This window comes from Eublepharis macularius, chromosome 3 (assembly GCF_028583425.1).
Source record: "Eublepharis macularius isolate TG4126 chromosome 3, MPM_Emac_v1.0, whole genome shotgun sequence".
Classification (NCBI taxonomy): Eukaryota; Metazoa; Chordata; class Lepidosauria; order Squamata; family Eublepharidae; genus Eublepharis; species Eublepharis macularius.
In genome coordinates this window covers 67,790,776-67,812,002 of record NC_072792.1, presented here as the reverse complement: position 1 = coordinate 67,812,002, position 21,227 = coordinate 67,790,776, and the positions used below count along the sequence as shown (strand labels likewise).

At 42.5% G+C, this 21,227-nt stretch overlaps 1 protein-coding gene across 2 annotated transcripts in view; it reads right to left on the bottom strand.

The window, feature by feature from the left end:
• GLRA2 (glycine receptor alpha 2) overlaps nucleotides 1-15,612 on the bottom strand; it is a 167,524-nt gene extending 151,912 nt beyond the window's left edge. For both annotated transcript variants that reach the window (XM_054974106.1, XM_054974107.1), the window contains exons 1-2: nucleotides 15,545-15,612; nucleotides 13,501-13,634 (exon numbers count right to left, since the gene is read on the bottom strand). In XM_054974106.1, coding sequence (XP_054830081.1) covers nucleotides 13,501-13,634; nucleotides 15,545-15,612 — 202 coding nt within the window. The remainder of the gene's footprint in view (nucleotides 1-13,500; nucleotides 13,635-15,544) is intronic.
• Nucleotides 15,613-21,227: the final 5,615 nt, after the last annotated feature.

The window sequence follows — 21,227 nt, the reverse complement described above, 5'->3', positions numbered from 1 at the left end:
TTATGGGGTTGCATGATCACATCACTCCCAGGAGTGACATTATTGTGCCACTCCAGGAATGCTCCTGTGCTCTGCAGCGGGCTGATTTGAGAGTCAAACAGGCTGATTCAGGCCCATTTGGAGCCCAAATCAGCCCACTGCAAAGCACAGGAAGCATGGGAGCACTTCTGGGCCTTGTGCGATGATGTCACTCCTGGGAATAATTTCAGTGTGTCACCCCAGTAGCACACATGTGCAAAGTGTGCATGTGAACATGTCAAGAAAGGTAAGTACCAGGTCCCCCCTTCCCTCCCACCAGGAGGGTAAAGGGACCAGGCAACCCTACTTGGCTGCTTGCAATTGTTCAACAGCACTCCCTTTCAACAAAAGCCAGAGTTTCAGAATAGGATCTGGGAATAGGATCTGGGAGACACAGGTAGAGATGGGCATGAACAGCAATACGAACTAAAAAAAGCCACGAACAGCCCAATCAGCTGTTCACAAGGCCCCATTCTAAATGAACTCTAAACGAACAGGTGGTCATTGCAAGCCTCGTTCGTTGCTGTTAGTCAAGCCAGACAGTCTGGCACCTGCAATCAATTCCCTTGGCAACCAGAGGCAGGGACTGCCTGAACTCTGTCTGAACTCCTGCTGTTGCCCTGGAAACCCCAATCTAAGCCCAATTTAGCTTGATAGGCTGGTCTTCCTTTCAAGTGTGGAGCTCTAAATTTGTTACAAGGAAGCAAAGAGCAGGGGGGAGGGGGGCTCCCAGCTCTGATTTTGCAGACAGTGGAGAGGGAGAGACATTTGTTGTTGGCATTTTGAGAGAGAGACAGGGAGAGTGCATTGGAGCTTAAATTTTCTTTGTATATGGTGGGATAGGGATCTACCTCTTCAAGTTCCAGGGCTGCTGCCAGGCTCTAGGCCAAGCTATTATTTACTACTGGTACCTTTCCTGCTGCCTGCTCAGGTCAGGTTTCTGGGAGTGGTGTGGTAGGGATCTTGATGGCTGGAGGAGAGCCTGCTGGCCCCCACGAACAATGAACAATGAACGTGTTCGTACAGGTCATGTTCATCAATGTTCATTGTTCGTTGTTTGTGGATGGCAATGAACAACTAACACCATGTTCGGGGTTTTCCTGTTCGTTCCCATGTCTAGACACAGGTTTAAATTATCATTCTGCTGTAGAAGCTCACTGGCTGACTTTGATCCAGTCACACATTCTCCATCTAACCTACCTCTCAGGGTTGTGAGGATAATATGGAGGCAAGAGGAATTATATAAGCTGCTTTAGTTCACTGTAGAGAAAGGCAGCATGTAAATAAAGTAAATTTATAAATATAGATGAAGATGGGGAAGATAAACAGTAAATTTCTTTAGTGGGTTTGAGAAGGGAGTAGTGAAAGGTGAATATGTGGGGGCTGCTAGGAGGATGGAAAAAGGAAATAATATGGGGAGGAGATACAGGGGAAAGTGAAGTACCTCCAGCAAGTCTTTGCAGGTTCCCCACCTTGCAACTGAGCCCAGCTTAGCCAGCACTACACAACTGGGCCATGGGGAGAAGCTGCCTGCAGAGCAGGAAGGGGAAATGGTGATGATGGAGTAAGGGGAGACAAAGGTGGGAGAGGAGGATAGAAGGAAGCAGGAAAAGGGGGAGAGACTACGAGGGGCAGGGAAGGGGAAAAGGGCATGGTAGCAGAGGGGGAAATTGGATGCCCATTGCATGTTCTTGCAGGTCCCCCACTTGTTGTCTATAATACTTGGTTGAGGATGGGGAATCATGTCTGTGAATATTCCCATGCAGCACCTTGCAAGTAACCCCTTGCAAGTCTGGTGTGCTACTTAATTTATTTTTAAACTATGGAATGTGTTCTTATATGGGAAGCATTCTGAAATGCCATTCCTCTTTAGCATTCTCTGAGGCATAGTGCCCAAAGTGAGTTTTTCTACTCTACTTCCAATTCACCCCTTCAGTCTGCTGTGCAGCAAAGTCACAGGAGATTCTGGTATCTTGCACAATAGATTTCTTTGTTGTGTTTATCTGAGAAAAGACATTTGCCAAGAGAGAAATCTCTAACACACACAACATCAAACATGACCTAAGTGAATCCTCTCCTGTACAGACCATGAGAGGGAAATAGAAAACTAGTTCTTGGAGGTTCACTTACAAGCTGTACACATATGCACACATTTTACTTTGCTGTGTGTGTACAGCAGGCCATAATAGAATGCTCTCTAGCATGATCACTGTCTATAAGTCTAGGCCAGCTACATTACTACCAACACAACTAATCCACACAATTTGACACACAAGGACTTTGACTAATATATAAAGGAGGGAGCGAAATGTGAGCTAGTGTTTTGCAGAATAGTATCTGCAAAGCAGCTGTCCCACTTATTTGAACCCAGATCTTTCCAATTGAATAAATGGGACTCAAGTACTTCCCTTCGGCTGGATTTCGCCTCAAAACTATCACATTTTAAAACTCAAAGTGATATATAAAGGAGGGAAATGTATCCAAATTGTCTGTTGTTTAACTTTTCACATTTCTTTTATCTATTAATGTTATGTTCATTTGGGGCCAAAAATAAAAGATCCTAGCTGAATACAGCTGCACAGATTATGGGATCAAATGTTGTTCTCAAATGCATGCAAGATTTGTGATGCTCAGTGATTTCAACACATTCAAATAAGAAACGTGCTTTGGCCTTCTTTTTGTCTTGCACTCTTTTGAGATTCATCTTGCTTTCTTCTTGACAATACCCTTCTACTATGACTGTCTGACATTCTCTTCAGATGAACAAATTTTTCTGCATGATACTATATCTCTATATGGGATCTACCACCACTGAACTCTCCTGCCATCTTTCCAGTGGCAATTAAAATTGGAATTCAAGTTTCAAAAGCTAAGAAGATAATCTGTGCCATCTAGCCACTGGGAAGTTTTCTGTATTTTTGGAAACTAGAAACGAATCATACAGAACGGAACACTTTCTGAAAATACACAGATTTCCCCGTTTACATCAGTATTTTATCCTCTGAGCTATACGAGTGCTAGTCATGAGCACAATAGTCTGTCCCATGCATATATGGCCAGAATAACTTTAATGTATTGGAGAGTTTGTTTTGCCACAGGAAAAAAAATCAAGATAAATGCTTGATCCCAAACAAGTAAATTTAGAAGTGGGAGAGGGAGAGAAAATAAGAAAAGGCAAAGTATGGTAGGGCATGGCTGTGGGGTAGAATGGTCTTGTTGGGGCTCACCCCTTTTTCTGTGTGATCCTAAACAGAGGTAAACCCTTCTAAGCCCATTGACGCCAATGGATTTAGAAGGCTGTAACAACTGTGGTTAGGATTGTACTGTTCACTTTTTAAAAAGATAACTTGAGTGCTCTATAACTTGAGAGGTTCTACAAGGGAACTCTCAAACTCTAAATAAGTTTGAAATATTTAGGACTTTTTCAAAAGATTGCAAAATGGCCGCAATGTGCTTGAGAGCATATGTGTGACTTGAGGGGGCAGTTGTAGTTGCAGCCCCAGCTGGGGTAAAGAGACAGACACAGGCTTGGAATTAAAGGGCCATTTATTAACATGACCATTAAACATAAACCACGGCAAGGGTCAACTAAGCGGTACAGGTCAAGCCACGGGATCATTCCCAGACCTCCGCCTTGACCTGTCTGGGTGAGCCCCACAACCCTGGGTGTAGGCCATCCATTGGAATGGCTGCAACCCGGCCAGCCAAGCAAATGGATCCCCCCATCAAGCACCTAACGCCCCACCCATACAGCATGAGGGAAGGCCTTGTCCCTGGGGATCCCTGCAGGTGTCTGCCTGTGCTATGGTAGCCATCAACGAGCATACTGCACTGTTGGCAGACCCTGTTCCCCAACCATGGAGAAGTGCCACTGAGTGCTCACCGGCCCACACCCTGTTCCCAAAACTCTCCTGCCAGTGACCTAACCAAACCGCACCACCCAGCCAATACCTCAAAACACTGCCATTAGTACAAGGTAGGCAAAAAGTTAAAAAAAAACCCTTCCCAAGGCCAATCAGGGAAAAGGGATAAACCTGGCTGTGGAAACAGCAGCCGGCTAATCCTGCACTAAAACAGGGTGAGGTGGCTGTGCTGAGCGTGCGAAGCAACTGAAGGCCTGGGAAAGCGGAGCCGCCTGCAAACGGTCCTTGGCTCTGCCCCTGGCCAAAGTGCCGGATGCCTGGGAAGGGAGCCTGTCTCTCCCTCTGGGCGGGGCTGCAAAGGACAGCTCCCGGTGTGACAGGTACGCTGCTGCCGGGTAAGCCGAATACTTTTCATAATGACTACCCACAAAATAAGTTATTTATTTATTTAAAACATCTATATGCCCCCTCCTCAGAGGCCTGCCTGAAGCTGCTCACAAAATAAAACAAGATAAAATCATAAACACATTCATTTTTATTTACTTCATGTCTACCTTGCCTTTTCCCATAATGGGGACCCAAATCATCTTACATCTTCTCCTCTCCTCCATTTTATCCTCACATGACCCTCTGAGGTTGGAAGTATGTGACTCATCCATTGTCATCCAGCAAGTTTCAAAGGCAGAGTGGAGATCTGAACCTTGGCCTCCCAGGATCTGGGACCCTAACCACTACACCATATTTATTATTGATTAAAAATCAGCCAATAAAATCCAGATCCAATGAAATCCACAAAAACTCATAAAAAAACAGAAGGCAGTCTAAACGATCTTTATTACAGTCCTCAGACTAGAAGCAGATTATAAAAACTATTATTAAAACATCAAACCCCTAGTTAAAAGACTGGCTAATAAGAAAAGTTTTGTCCTGGCACCTAAAAGAGAATAGTATAAATTCCATAGGTGGGCATTTGACAGCTGAGGTGCCACTCTGAAAAGCCCTGTCTCTGTCATTTCTGCAGGTGGGTTCAGAGAGATCAGGTCTTATTAGGAAGGTCTTCTGGTAGACTGGATAAGGATGTGGTCTTTCAGGTACCCTGTCCTAAACTATTTCAAGCTTTGTAGGGAAAAATAGCATGATCTGGTTGAGTGGAATAGGAAAGGTGTATGATGTGTGATCACCCTTACTTATATCAGTCGTTAGATTTAGCTGGTATTGAAAGGAACAATGTGATTTTGGGCTACCTTACACGATCCAATTCTCCTTTTGGTAAAATGAACCAGACTGGGGGGGGGCATTTTTTATGCTGCCATGGTAACATGAAACAGCAAGATTTATCCAACTGATACCTCTGACTTGATATCACTAATGCACAGAAGAAATTCCAGGAAGACTCTACTGATTTTTATTTCATTTCTTCCATGATTTTTTTTCTACATAGTTTTAGGTAGGAAAGCCTGATAAAACATTCACTGGATCTTCCAGTTCATGTGGAGATTGGACCAGCGCACCTCCAACTCTTCTGCCATGTTCATAACATTAAATATGAACTGGGATCCATGTAAAACCCAATTGCATGATTATTTTCTCCTCAGAAAAGGTATTGGAGCTTTTCTTCAATCAATTTGTTGCTCATGTTCACAGCGGAGGGACACACCACTTCTTCATCACTGCTTGTATGTGCATGGTGGAAGTGGGGGGTGGGGTACACCATGCAAACTGGAATGCCAGACCTATGAATTTTATAAATCAGGACTGTAATTCTGCAATTCATGTTCAGAGATCAATTTTTAATATAAATTGCAGTGTTCTTAAAAATAAAAGAATGGGTTTTTTAATTCGCTTGGCATACTACCCCTCTTACTACATGAAGAAATTGTTTTCATGCAGTGACTGTTTTCCCTGCTATTTACTTGTCATGTAATACTTTATTTTTTACTTTCTCTTTCTGAGTATTTTATGTTATCAATTCTTTCTCTGTGCAACTGGCAAATTACTAAGCGATAGGCTTCAACGTGGCAAAAAATTCCTGATGCCAGAAGGATAAAGTACAAAAGCCATTATTTGAAACTGTTGTCAGGGTAAATTATAAATAAGTGACCTAGTCCAGTGTGTTTATTATCCAGATTTAAACCCATTGACTCAGCATGAAAATGACATTACACTCAGAGATGAATTATAACCAGAAATGATTTATTCATAAGTGCATTCCTTGTGCGGCCAAACGGCAGCTTGCTAATATGGAGATAACTGTAACTTTCACATGTCCTTTCACATCAGAAGGAGCAACTTGGGGCACATTGTCATACTGGAACATGAAATAACAGCTCTGACACTACATTTTCTGGCAGTGAGGACACTATATATAGTGCAACCTCATTTATCCCAAAAGCCTGGAGGATATCAATGGTTATACAGAGAAAAGAGGATGCTGTTTACATAGAAATATAATCATGAATAATTGCAGTATAAGGACTGACCTATACATTCATACACATTAGGTGAACAGTTCTCCTGTGGCTGTACCATTTCAGCATGCTGGTGGAAAAATACTAAAAACAGCACTCTGGTGTGAAGCTAGGATGTCATCAGGAAACCTCCTCCCTGATCAGCTAATTTTTATACATGCAGAATTTTTTTATGTAGAGGACATTCAAAGATGTGATTTCTCACCTGCCTTCAAATATAATTCACTCTCATGTGGGTTGTACCACATCCTTCCTTTCACTGTTCAAATATTTACAGTGCATTCCTAAGCAGAATTATGTCCTTCACGGTCTCTTAAAGCAGCGGTACGCACCCTTTGGCTCTTGGAGAGCCACATTCACAATTACTATCAACCAAAAGTGCCACATGACTACTGAGTGCCTCATGCCTCCTACCAAGCACATACATAAAATAAAAAACGATTAATGTTAGATAAATAACTATAATTATGACCTTTTTGATTACCAGAGTACCATGAGCATGTAAAGTTGTTTACCCCCTGACACACTGTTGAACATTAGCCAGCCCTTGTATATCTGGTGTGAGGGGAAAAGAGCAAGAAGGCAGCGATAGAAAGGGCTTACCGGTTTCCCACTGCAGAAGCCTATTCGGGTCAAGCCATAAGCATTCCAAGCCAGCACTGTTTGCTAGCCCACACTAGACTCCAGAAGTGGGAAGCTTATGCACCCTTCACTTCCCTTTCTGCCTGTTTGCTCTATATCTCTCCACCCCATCATGAGTTAATAATATTAATAATAATAATAACATTCAATTTATATACCACCCTTCAGGACAACTTAATGCCCACTCAGAGCGGTTTACAAAGTATGCCAACAATCACCCTGTGAGGTAGGTGGGGCTGAGAGAGCTCCTAGAAACTGTGACTGACACAAGGAGCAGTGGGGAATCAAACTCGGTTCTCCAGATTAGAGTCCTGCCACTCGTAACCACTACACCAAACTGGTTCTCAGTTTCAGCTGTTCAGGTAAGTGTGTGAAATTGCTCGGAGAGCAGGCCAGGCAAGAAAGGGAAATAAAACCACCACTACTCCACTCTGGCCAGCTTGCTCTTTTCCTCAGCAGTTGCTGTGATGATGGTGATTTTACTTGCTTTTCTGTGTAGCTAGCTTGCTGTCCTCCTGCGAGCTGCCTGGATGCAGGGATGACAGCAGAGAGGTTGCAGAGAAGGGTAGTGGGATGCTGGAAAGGATAGACCCTTTACTTTTATCCCTGGCGTGAGGACCCCACCTCAGGGAGGCTTGCAGCTTACTTGTCCTCCAGCCCCTCCAGTGGCAGATGTTTAAAGGTTGGAACCATCAGGCAACCAGAAACCTCATTGGACGATGGCCTGATGGGCTTACCCACATTCCTGAAATGTAGGGTTAGGGGTTGCCATGGTGGGTCCTGGAGTTCTCCTGGAATTACAACTGATCTCCAGACTACAGAGATCAGTTCCCCTGGAGGAAATAGTAGCTTCAGAGAGAAAACTCAGTGGTATACCATAGATTCTAGCTAAAATCACTCTCCAAATTCCCCCTCAAATGACACTGTTCCCAAATAGCCAGGAATTTCCCAGATCAGAGTTGGCAACCCAAGGTGGGGAACATACTGGATAACAGTGCTCAGAAGAGTCATATGTTAAGGGGCCACATCTGTCTCTCAAGGTAATGAGCATGTATCACTTATTTACTTATTTATTACATATTTTATTGAAGAATTTATACCCTGCCCTTCCACATAGTAAAAGGTGGCTTCAAAATGATTTTTAAAATTCCAAATTAAAACCAAGATAACATCACCCCTTCCAAAAAGATGCTCGCCTTTCATACCCCCTCAAAAGCCCTGGTAAAAAAGCAAGGCTTGCAATGCCTCCAGAAGATTTCCAAGGAGGGGACAGCCAACAAAAGGCTGCCTGAGGTTCATAGTTGGCAACGTGGCACATTGGGACATTTGGAAAGAGACAGTCCTTCAAATATGTGGGTCCCAGGTTGTGAAGGTCATGCAAGAACCTTGAATTGAACTTGAAAATGGACTGACAACCAATGTAACTGTTTCAAAATGGAGAACATGTTCCTGGCAGCTAGCCCTTGACAATAGTCAAGCTGCCGTATTCTGGACCAGTTGTAGTTTCTGGGTTGCGTTCAGTTGTAGTGTGTCTTCCAGGTTGTCTTCAGTTGTAGTTTCCCCTAGCCAATCCCTCCATGGCTTGCTTCAGTAAGAACCAACCATCAGTTCCCATGCAGCTTCTAATCTATGTATTAGGCTAGTGCTCTATTTCACCCCGTTATGAGTAGGTGAAGGTAAGACCAGTAAGGCTCATTGATCATTGATGCTGATCAAATGGCACACAATTGCAGAAACTTTTTGCCTCCCTTAGTAATCGCAGCATCTTATTTGTTCCCATCATCCTTACTCTTGACTAAGGCTCTGTACAGTGAACAGTTGCATAAAAGGCAGAATTTCAACAGGTGCAAAACATAGTAATGTAGTGATGTAAAAGAGCACCTATTGTATTTTTGTCTGACATGCAACTACAGAAAGCACTGATATGCAAGCAAGTATTAAAGCACTTTTTCCCCCAGGAAAAAGGTCACAGCCTTACACAGAACATCCAGTTCCTCCTCAGCTCATGCATCTCAGCAGAATCCCTGCATTGACCTTCAAGGGCTAAAGAAACAAAAGGCAGGGTTTGAACATGATTTCATACATCATTCAGAAAGTGGATTGTGAGAACCATTGATCCACACATTCTACCATATATTTCATTATAGCCTTGCAACTGATATGTGGCACCATCCTTTTTTTACCACTCGCCAGAATAGTACAGGTGTCTAAGCCACCCTGTTCATCTGTATGGGCAACATGATGACCGGAACACAGAATAGAGTCATCACACCTCAAACTCAGACCTGGCTTTTATATCATTTCACATTGCATTTCTCTATGTGCATTACTTCTGCATGGAAGCAATTCTCACCTTTATCTGTGACGTATCAAGTAATAAACCTCCGGCTGATGGACAAACCAGTCCATCATGATTTGTACTGGCACCCAAACAGAATATTGCATTTGTAGTGCATTATTGACCTGCATGAACTGCCTTTTCATTATTTCTGTACAGTGAGGGGGGGGGGAACTCTGCGCAGAAAAGTCTAACTGTAGCCTGAAGCCTTACACAGGAAAAGGTATACCAGCTGCCACCAGCAGATGTACCAAAAAAGGAAAGAAAGAATCCAGCTGTGTTAACTGGATGTAAGTCTTTTGTCCATTTTGTATACATGCAAATTAACTGAATTCTGATCATTATGCTAAATTTACATCCAGTCAGGGTCACCCTACCATCTCAAGAATACACTTGTTCCCTCTTTTGCATGACACTATTCCCCCAAGAGACCTCCTCACCTTAGGGGTCATATTTCTTTCATATACTGAAGCTCTCATAGTAGGAAATACTAGCTGCCCAATTACTTTGGCTCTTTGCATTGCTTTTCACAGGAAATATCAACTGGCAGCACCTAGTCAGAGACAATCTTCATGCAAATTGCCGCTAAATGATTGTCAGGTACATGCACTCCTACAGCATTTGATGTGAAGGAAGATGGCTGGGGTTGAGATTTAGGGAAATAGTGTTTGGAAAATCCCGCCCCCCCCCAAACACACAAATGATTATAGAAATACTGACAAAGAAAACTTTCAGTGGGTCATGAAATTAAAAGCACCCAGCTCAGTGGTAGAGAATATGCTTTACATGCAGAAGGGTTCAGGGTTTGATCCCTACTGTTTCCAGTGGGAAAGGACCACAGCAAGATTAGATAAGACATCTGCTTGAGATCTTAGAGAACTGCTGCCAGTCAGAGCAGTAGGCTGCGGCCGTTTCCACATGTCTCCTCCCCCCACCGAAAAATAGCACAAGACTTACAGAATGACGCACCTTCATGGCGCGATTTCCCAACATGACTTTGCTTCGTGGTGCAATGACATCAGAAAACATGCCATGAAGCAACGTCATGATGGAAAATCGTACCATGAAGGCGCATCGTTCTGTAAGTTTTGCGCTATTTTTCGGGAGGGGGAGACGTGTGGAAACGGCCTGTGATAGACAAAATGAACCAATGGTCCAACTATAAGGCAGTTTCTTATGTTCTTAATGGAAGCATGATCATCATGCAAATATATGCCAAGTGTGTAACTGCAAGGATTTGCAGTGGGAGGGGCAAGTAGGAGATGGTGAATAAGGCAAGTGGGAGATGATGGAAGCTATAAAAAGAGGCTTGATGCCATCTTGGGGGGCTTGCATTCAACAAGTGAGTTATTAAATAGGATTTAACAGATTTTTATGTGATTCTGAAACTGGTATAGGTTCTGGAAAGGCTATATTTATTAGGGCTTTTCATTGGTCATGATTTCGGATTAGCATTTAGTGCTGTATTTTTAGTGGGTTGTACAGAATAATATTTTTGAGAAGTTGTGATGTCACTGTTATTGACAAAACACAAGCACTGACTGAATATAGAAACATTAACCAACTTTTTAAACAAAATGATATTCAAAGTAATAAATTTGCCCTATACCTAAATACTAATCCCATTAGATTTGCTTCTGGTTTTTGTAAAAAAAAAAAAATCCTCTTCTCATGCTTAAAATGCTCAAGAAATAGGATTGCCAACTCTGGGTTGGGAAATTCCTGGAGATTTGAGGGTGGAGCCTGGGGAGGATGAGGTTTCTGAGGAGAGTGTGAGGTTTGGGGAGGGACTTCAGCAGGGTTTAATGTCAGCCCCCCCTTGACTGTCATTTAATCCAGGGGAACTGATCTCTGTACTCTGAGGATGAGTTGTAATTCTGAGAGAACTCCAGACCCCACCTGGAAGTTGACAACCCTCCTGAGAATATTTTTATTTAAATATGCAGTTTTATTGTAATGTAACATTCCTTCATTAAGCAGTAATTAAACATTCTAAATGCTAATGTACACCTGCTAGTCTGTGTAGATTGCACTGAAAGTGCATAAGCAAGCTTGAAACAGATCTATGAGACAGAAGCCACAGATACCCTCTGCATCGCAGTCTTGCTGCCAGACTCTCCAAATGCCAACTTTTACAATTATTAGAATTTTAAAAGAACAAACACACTCTTTCCTACTCCATGCATGCCATCTAAAGATTAAGTGTGGGCAGCTGTTACCATCTTAGGTTCAGAGAACAATAATAGAAATAAAGTGGTATCCTTCATTACATCAAGTTCTATTGATAAAGGAGCATGTACGCTTTGGAGTTACAAGACTGTTTTTGTTCAGTGAAGAACATAAATGCTTTTAAACTAACAAAACTCAGTACAATTCAAAAAGTTGCCTTATATGTTTTGGTATTCTGAACAAAAAGAGGCTACATGAACAGAAGCGTCCTCCTTCCTTCCTTTCCCCTGTGAAAACACCCTTTAAAATCTCTAAAGGCCAATATGAGGCAAAAAACATAACAGTTTATAGGTATCAAAGAAAGGGCTCAATTTAGAATGAAAATCTACTCAAAAGTTTTCACACAATTTTGTTTTACCATGGGTTCTGAATACTTCCATCTTCAGTAATAAATACGTTTAATCCTGTTATAATAAGGAATCCAAATCCAAAGTTAAACATGTCCCCAGTGATTACTTGAAGGAGGACATACATAAGCCTTTTCTTGATTCCTCTATAATTATGAAATCTACAAGCCTTTCAGAGATCCTGCTCCTCCTCCTCCTCCAAGTTCAAGTCCATTCCCAAAGTCCTGTGTGAAAAATCAGCTCTTCACTTAAATGTAATTGAATTTTCCATATCTGTTCATATTTTATTCCTGTTATTTTTTTTAACTTTCTCGCAATAGCGTTCCTCAAAAGAATGAGTGGGGAACAAGCTAAAAGTCAATGGAAAGAGAAGATGCTGAACACCAGAATGAAGAATTCAGGAAGAGAACAGACTGGAAGATGCAGAGAAGCAGACTCCCCCAGCTACTTTCTCAAAGACAGCAACATGTTCAGTTTAGACCTTCTTGTAAAAGGAGGCAGTTTCATAGACACATGATTAAGGCACATCATAAGAGTACAAAAATAGAGGAAACGTCACTTTTTGGAGACAGAAATTCATTCCCAAATGCATCACGCCCAGAATGGCCTGATTTAAATGATAAAGTTCTAAATCATAACAACACTAGAAAACAGCACTGTATACAATATTAATTCACATCATCAATAAATGAAGATACCCTCTTTCCATAAATTTTATTAATATATAATATATAATACGTTGTGATGTGACGTCCCCCCATGGGTCAGTAATGACTCGGCGCTTGCACAGGGGGACTACCTTTACCTTACTTAATACCCTGATTTAGCAGTGGTATGCCTATAATCAGCAGCTTCCAAGTGGATTTGACAGAATTCCCATTATACTCTTCTGCAGATTAATCTGTAATTTAAAGATAAGGATGTCTCTCAGCTACACTAGATTAGATTAGTACCATTATATACCTGCTGAAACCAGTAGAACTCCACAGATAAAATCAGATCAAAGGGCATGTAAACCACTTGATATCACATCACTTGAGTACCTAATACTGCGAACTGGTTCTCAAAACATGTTCATCATTTGCTGACTGCAACATCAAGTGAAATTAGACATCACAGACTTAACACCACATATAAAGAATACCTCATCACCTGAGTTACTATGCTTTTCAATGAAATTAAGTCCACATACAACAGTCCTCAAGTGTATGGCAATGAAGTATAAAAAAACAAAGGACACACCTTGATATCTCATATCTGAATGTACAAAGTGATTCCATTGAAAAGTATTGTGCTTTGAATTTATGTAGTATTTCTGTCGTGTTTAAACTGTGATGGCTTCTCAACATATGCAAAGAATCATTTGAATAATCATGTGATCAACATGCTTCTGAGAACAGGGCCACAGAAAAGCCTAAAATTAAACTAATACACTTCCAGTGCAATCCTAAGCATAGTTACTCCAGTCTAAGCCAGTTGATTTCAATGGGTTTAGACTGAAGTAACTCTGCTTAGGATTGCATTGTTCAGAATCTCTGTGTAAATTTAACAGAGTTTGTATATTACAGATTCCCAATTAATTTAAATGGACTTACCTTTAAAATTTGGTCTTATTCGTGCATCATAACCTGATGTTCGTCCCATCAATTTGTCCAAAAAATCTGAAGGAGACAGCGTCTGTGAAGGGGATTTCCCAGATCTGGAATCATGTTCTTTACAGAAAGTCGTCCTAAACACATTATTAGCTAGCATTAGCATTTATTCAGCTTCCATTATACTCACATTGGTATTTTGTGTGGCAGTTTCCAAAAAACCAGACTTTGATTACGTGAATGATTATGTCCTGGTTATACCTATATAGTTCTCAAAAGCAACACACTTTTAAAGGAATTATATCAGAAATATGAATGATTTTAGGAGGTGTGCTCAATCCAGGCTTTCAAGTAATTATCCCGAGTATAGCTATTACAGCAGCCCATACTAGTGTGTGTCACATGCAGTCCATTATAAAATAACTCTGCACTATATGTTGAAGTTATAGTGGTGATGATTGGCAAAAACTTATTACGTACCAATTGTAAACCTTAGCTCTGTTAGTGTTCAAAACAATACACAAGCACCAAAGCTATAAAACCTTTATAGGCATTAATTAAGTGACTTGATTCTTCATCAATTCTGTTTATTTCCTCTGGGAAACAGTGAGATGTGAAGATTTTAATTCTCTATCAGCCTGCATCAAGCAAGGATAATAGCTCCTCCTCACAACATTCATATCAATTTAAATCTTATTAGGTATTAATTGTTCTCCCATGCTTTCAGAGCATTGTGCATACAGCATGTTAGGCATTTTCCCCCAAGACAAGGAACAAGAGGCACTTGAAATGAACAAATTGGATCCATAAGGAAATTAACATTTTCTCAGAATTTAAAATATTCTATTTTGTCAAAACAACTTACTTTATTTGGTGTAGTTTAATAATCCATCTAATAGGAATCAAGAGTAACAGTCTCAAAAGAGTCCCTTTATAACATGCTATGTTCCTATTCTATTTTAAATAAGTGATAAAACTGATCAAGTATGAAGAGAGATCAATGAAACAAACAAATATTGCTATATAGAATACAGAGAATATATACATATTGGATTGTCAGCACGACATTCCGCTTTCCTCCTGCAAAATGAAATGGCAATATGATCCAACCTCATTCACCTTTATAACATTCTGTACTTAGATTAAATATTGTTAAATAGAATATGACAACACTTTTAAACAATTAGAATGAAGGAGTTTGTGTATTTTAGAAAAGAGAAAGACTAACCGCTCATTACAGTCATTAGGAATAATCCTTCACAAGCCACCAATAGTTTCACTGAGATGCATCAGCTGTAACTTACATGGACATTTCAACTTGTTAATATAATTAATATTTCATGCTTGCTCTACATATTTTCTTCACCTGTAATACACATGTACCCCAAATAAATAATCATGTTTTGAAACTCAGCTAAAATGACAATATCTCAAACTTTTCTTTTTCATTTATAGTTTAATCAAACCAATATTTTAAGATGCCCTATCCCAAGAAAAATATCTATCTGCTCATCTTGCACTACATTCTTATGCTCTGGGGTAATTAATCCAGAGTGATTGCCACCCTCAGATTCCTGATTCGCAGCCTCTAATATAATCAGAATTACTATCTCACATACAAAGGAGTATGGAAACCCACCCTTTAGTTATTCTGATGATGAGTACATTGGGCAATGAACATTAAATGATAACTGGTCCACTTTAAGTTCTCTTTAGTGTATACGTTCAGACAAAAATGACTGCTTCCTGACAAACTGATTCCTCTATCCCACAGGAAATAGAGATGCTAATTGAAAGCTTTGGCATTGATGGGGAAAATATTTTTAGTTTCATCATGTATAAGCATTTCACTCTAGAGGAAAGTGTCCCTATGTCACTATTGCACAAACTTGTGCAGCATTTTTGTTACCAAGCAACAGCTCTTTTCATATGGAAAAACTGTCCCTTGCCAAATTTAAAATGAAACATTTACAGCCTCAGCAAAATAACTCAGTTCTAATGCCTATACTTTGAACAGCAGCTTTCCGAATATTAATGGTTCACCTACCTGAAGTAGTATGTCTCTACGAAAAAGGCAAACAAGGCTGTCAAAATGTTCACTAGCTGCCGGTTCATTCCTCCTGTTTTCTGCGTTGTATGTGGAAAAAATATCCCAGAAACGATTCCAGTCAACCAAGGGGAAGGGGAAGAGAAAGTACTATGTCTTGTCTAAATTCCCAAATCCAGCAGTAATTTAAATTTCTTTAAAAGCAGAAAGAGAAGAGCTGCATTTGTACCCATTGAAGATGGTAAAAAATCAGAAGTACCAGTCCTCGGAATCATTGTTAGGTTAAACCCAGGCTCATCCCGAGCAGCCAACACAGAAGATACAAAGCATCTGAACTGATGGTTCTCTGCTTTTACACAAACGCTGAATCCCCTCCTCCTCCCCCCAACCCCAAATGCCTCTCTACAACATTATGCAAAAGGGAATAACGCTGCACGTTGGTTTGTCTTCAACAGCTGATTTTATTTCCGTTGGAATTATAGACTGGTATTTGTACGAATCGTCGTTAAAATGGGGAGGGCTCTTTGCCTTCCCCTCCTTTTTTCTTATCAGCAAGTTGTAAATATCGTGAGGATATGATTGGTGTTGGGCTCAAGGAAAAGCTAAGCTCCCTGTGCCGGAATGAGAGGAAAGAGCTGTGATGTTACACTGACTATAAATTTCAGCACTTGGACAGCTCCGTGCTCAGCTTGTGCGCATGCTTCAGTAGCTCCATCAAACGTGACTGGAGTTCAGAGACGTTTCCTCCTCTAGAAACAGGGACTCAGCTATCCCGTCCCATCTTGTTTTTAATGCCATCTGTTTACATTAGCAACTATGAGAATAGAAATACTTTGGATAATAATGAGAATGCAACTGATCACACGTAGGGCATATTTTTACAGATACCTGCCACTGGGTTTGGGGAGGAAAGGAAAGATCGGAAGGAGGCACAAAGGGGTGGAGGGGGAAACTTTAGTCACTTAGGAAAAGAGGGTAAAAGGAATGAAAATATCAAATGCAAAAATTTAAAAATATAAAATAATTACTTCAGGGGAGGGACTGTGGCTCAGTAGTACAGCATTTGCTTTGCATGTAGAAAATCCCTGGTTCAATTCTCAGTATCTCCAGTTAAAAGGGTCAGGTAGCCAGTGGTGTGAAAAACCTCTTTCTGAGACTTCAGAAAGCCACTGCTAGTCAGAGTAAACAATGCTGGCCTTGATAGACCAATGGGCTCACTTAATATGAGGTGGCATCATGGGTACTGATTGGTATCCATGTGACTGAGATGTACCAGTTTTTCATGCTCCTGCCATTTCATTACAGCTTCTGCCAGAATGGAAGGAGCATAGCAAAAGGAGAGCCTGGGCTTCCTAGGGGGATAACTTGAAAGTTATGAGAAGTGTCTGCTTGATTGCGTGTGTTTCTCAATCTGGACGTATCCACTGTGTAAGCAGAGGAACAACAACACTCCCTGGATGTGGGTGAGGAAATTTCATAGCAACACTTGCTTAGGGGGGTGACTTGCCAACCACCGTCACCTAATCTGCTAAGAAACAAGATATTCCTTATTTGTTTGAAAAAGGATGTAAGAATAAAAATAAAAGATTGATAGTGGTAACAGATAGAAGTATGAACTCATCAGAATCCAGAGTACACATTAGATCTTCTCTGAGAGAAAACACAAAGGGCAACTTTTGAAATGGTTGAAGAGGAAGGAAGAGCCCCCACATGCCTGATGGGAAAGTGATATAGCACCTTCTTCCCTTTGAGATGTTGCTACCTAAATTTAGTCATATAATTCCAGTAAATTCAATTAGTTCTTTTTTTGTTCCAGCTGGAAATGAAAATATTGTGCAAGATGAAGCAGGGCAGACCCAGCAAGGATGGATGTTTAAACCAGGTAATCAAAATGCCCCATAACTTCTGCTTCTTCTGAAATCCACACACCTGCCGTCATGCCCTGAGCCTTCCTTAGAACAGCTGCCTTGCATTTTAATACTTGAGCAGAGCAATCCTGAGGGCTGCTGTGGTGGTGGCAGGCAGCTAGCAAGACAAAAGCAGTGATGCTTGTCTGTCCCCTTGATACATCCCACAGGAGGTAATAACAACACGTACCCCTCTGCAAAGCACCAACAGCATAACAAGCACACTGCTGTCCACAGCAACCCCTGCAGCATCCACCAATCCGACGATGGCAGCCAATGACACTCCTGTGAGTGGCACACTGGCACAGCAAATCACCACCTGCTGATCCAGCCACCACCCCTCAATGCCACTCCCCCCCATAGAGAGTCAGTGGATAGGGAGGAAACCTCTAGTGTCAGCATAACCCCAACTGAGGCATGTTGCCTGTGCAGCCCAGAGGGGATAGATACCCATGTGGTGAACAGGACACTCACCCATTCCCCAGGAAGGACCTGACTGGCAGCAAAAATGCTGCCCAAATGCAGCTACCGCTGCTTTAAGTCACACACACCCCTCAAAAGGTAAAAAAGAAAAAAGAAAGACAGAAAAAGACAGAGGCCCTACCCGCACACCCAGGACAACATCCCAACCAGTCTGCTAAGAGGGTAAGTTCAAAAGAGACATGCCATTAGGCATTAGCCACTCCGCTGCAGCCCTGGCCTCACCACCAGCCACATGGAGCCAGGCAGAGGCCACTGCACCGACAGGCATGGCTGAGTGGAAAGGCACTGGGACAACATGGCTGGAACTCCTAGCGAGAGGCAAGCAAAAGCCCTGGAGCTGACATTGTGCCCCGCAAACTGCAAAAAGGAGAATGAGGTGGCCCAGCTGGTGAATCACCCTGGAGACTCATCATTTTGGCCCCTCTCTGCTGAACCTGTGACAGCAGCTTCACTGGGTCCACCAAGGGTCCCTTGCTCCAAGCTGAATGGCTTATCAAATGCTAGCAGAGCTGTGTGGGACCCAAAGACTGTCCCTCCATGCCAGAGCAGCCATATACAGAGCATTGGACCACCCACCAGCCCAGTCTTGGTGAGAGCTGTTCACAGCAGGCAACAGAGTGTGTGTGTGGAAAGGAGGTGGGGACAGATTTGTGGGGTCACCCTTAAAGGTGCCACTGGACCCTTGCTATGTAGCTGAACAAAAAAAAGGTCAAGGGGCACCAGAAAGTGCAACAACAGCAATCTCAGCATGGGTATCACTTAGTCAGAGTCCAAACTCCTCAATGTGTAAAGGGGCAGCCCTAAGGGGAAGTCTCCAATAGGGGGAGGAGGTGGGGCAGGAAGGTGCATGGAGCCAGTCTCATCTGCTCATAATCAAACAGGCAGTTGTAGAACACGCCTGACTTTATTGAAAGGCATATGTTGAATGGGTCTGATGAACCGGGTTGCCACCTCCCTCTGCCTAGTATGGTGCCTATGCCTTTGCGGCTGCACTCAGGGACCACGGGGAGACAGGATCAGCATGTAACTGAGTGAGGCAGACTTTCTGGTTGGAAAGATCCCAGAAACAGGATGTTCCAGTAAGTAGACTTGAACCAATGACTGAGCAGAGTGGCAGGAACTGCACTGGTAATGCTCGTAGTTCTTACTGTTGAATCACCAAACACAGATACTAAACAGAAACATGTGTAGCAATGGCTAATGGTACAGATGCTGTGCCAGTCACATCCATGCCTGTGGGACCCTGGTAGGGTCTGGGCTTCCATACCCATGGGGAGGGGGTGTGAATTTGCCATGGAATCCCTCTGAGACACTTGCTGTAGCCCTCCAAATGACACTTACTGATCCAGTGAGGAAGTGCTCTGCAACTGCAACTGCTCCACCTGCTACTTCTGATATATAGGACTCCAGTCCTGCAAGGCAATGAATCCCATAGGTGCCTGGCTAGCTGATCCTCAGAGAGCAATGGGGCAGCTACCAGTCACCCCAAACCAAAGTTATGTTTGGGGAGTACCCTGGCAAAGGAATGTGCTAACAGCTGCCAACACCACCATCACCTTGTATTGTAGGCAGCTCAGCGGGGTACGCTTCCCTGCGGTTATTCCACATTGCACGAGAGCCAGTTTGGTGTAGTGGTTAAGAGCAGCAGGACTCTAATCTGGAAGACCACTTGAAGCCAGCTGGGTCAGTCACAACTCTTCCAGAGCTCTCTCAGCCCCACCCAACTCACAGGGTGATTGTCATGAGGATAATAATAACACACTTTGTAAAATGCTCTGAGTGGTTGTTAAGTTGTCCTGATGGGCAGTATATAAATTGAATGTTGTTGTTGTTATTGTTTGTTGTTTGTTGTTACTATTATAGTGCCAGGTGGATCTGGCCCAGGTCACCCCCATATGCGTGGACTGCTAGCCTCAGGAATGGGAGCCAGCATAGTTAAGGCAGTGCCCAGGCTTGTGCAAGGGGAACAGGGAAGCAGATGTAGAATCCTGGGTGTGAGCAGCTGAATCTCCACCCCTGCTTACTTGTCAGTGCATGGTCACCCTTTTGGGTTGAGCCTCTGGAAATAGAGTACCTGTTAAGTTTCTGAAATGAGACAAATTAGCCACATACCATGGACTTTGCTATCCCCCTTGAGTATAAGTGCTATGTGCCCTTCTGTGTCTCTCCTGCCACCAAAGTGCACTCTAAGTATGGACAGCAGAGACCTCTGAGACAGAGTCCCATGCCTTCTACCCTACCTACTGAGCTATAGAGCATTCTGGCTGGGGTTTAGGTAGTGCAGGGGGAAGGAGTTGGCTGTCGCTGGGGAGGATGTAATTGATTGCATCTATAATTGGCATCCTGTGCTTTGCCTGAGCTTTTGGGCAGACTCACACCGGAGGGAGATGTGTGCTTAGTTGTCCTATTGTATAGCATCTATAGCCTATACTATGATTTTTGCTGTTGTAACTTCCAGCTAGTTTGGGTGGATGTTCCCACAATGGAGTGGCTTAGGGAGTCAATGCCATGCCCCAGTGTCTGCCTCCTTCCTCACTGGGGCACCAGCTTGCACCAACATTGCTCCCTGTTATTGCTGTCATATCTCCGTGTTATGTCAAAGGAGTGCCTCATTGGCTCCCTGTGTGCTCCTTCCCTGGATATGCACTGTGGAAAAGATGTTCTTGCAGAATAACTGTTTATTTGTTGCCTTCTAGAACAAAATTCCAGAATATTTTTTATTATACTTGATTGTAGAAAGTGCATGAAGCAGTGAATATGTACTTAGCAGATGCAGGCTTTCATTCTGGCTCACCAATAGAACCAGTACTGTAATCTTGGACAAACTAATGCATTCTGTGGCTGAAATGGTCAGAGGTAAGAATATAAAAACAACTTTGTTGGATCATAACAATGTTTCATCCCTCATCCTCACAACTACACTTCTCAGCATCAGTGGTGCCAACATTCCCCATGACCACTGGTTCCTCCTACACACTACCTTCTAGCCTATCTAGAAGGCATGTAATGCCCACAGCCTTCACATCCTGCCATGCAAATTACTACATGGTGAAAATGTCCATCACAAAACCATTTCTCTACATCCTTAAGAATCAAATCTTTCACTTCCAAGAATCCTTCTCCCCCATCCCAAGAACATTAGAGAGTATCAGCTCTCTGTCTGAGGAATGAGTCTCTTCTGAGGAATCCAAGATCTTCATTCTCCATGGCAACAGATGAGTTATCACAGGTGCATGATTACTGTAGCAGGCCCATGGAAGACTCATCTTCAAACTTTGCTGCCCCTGACAGCT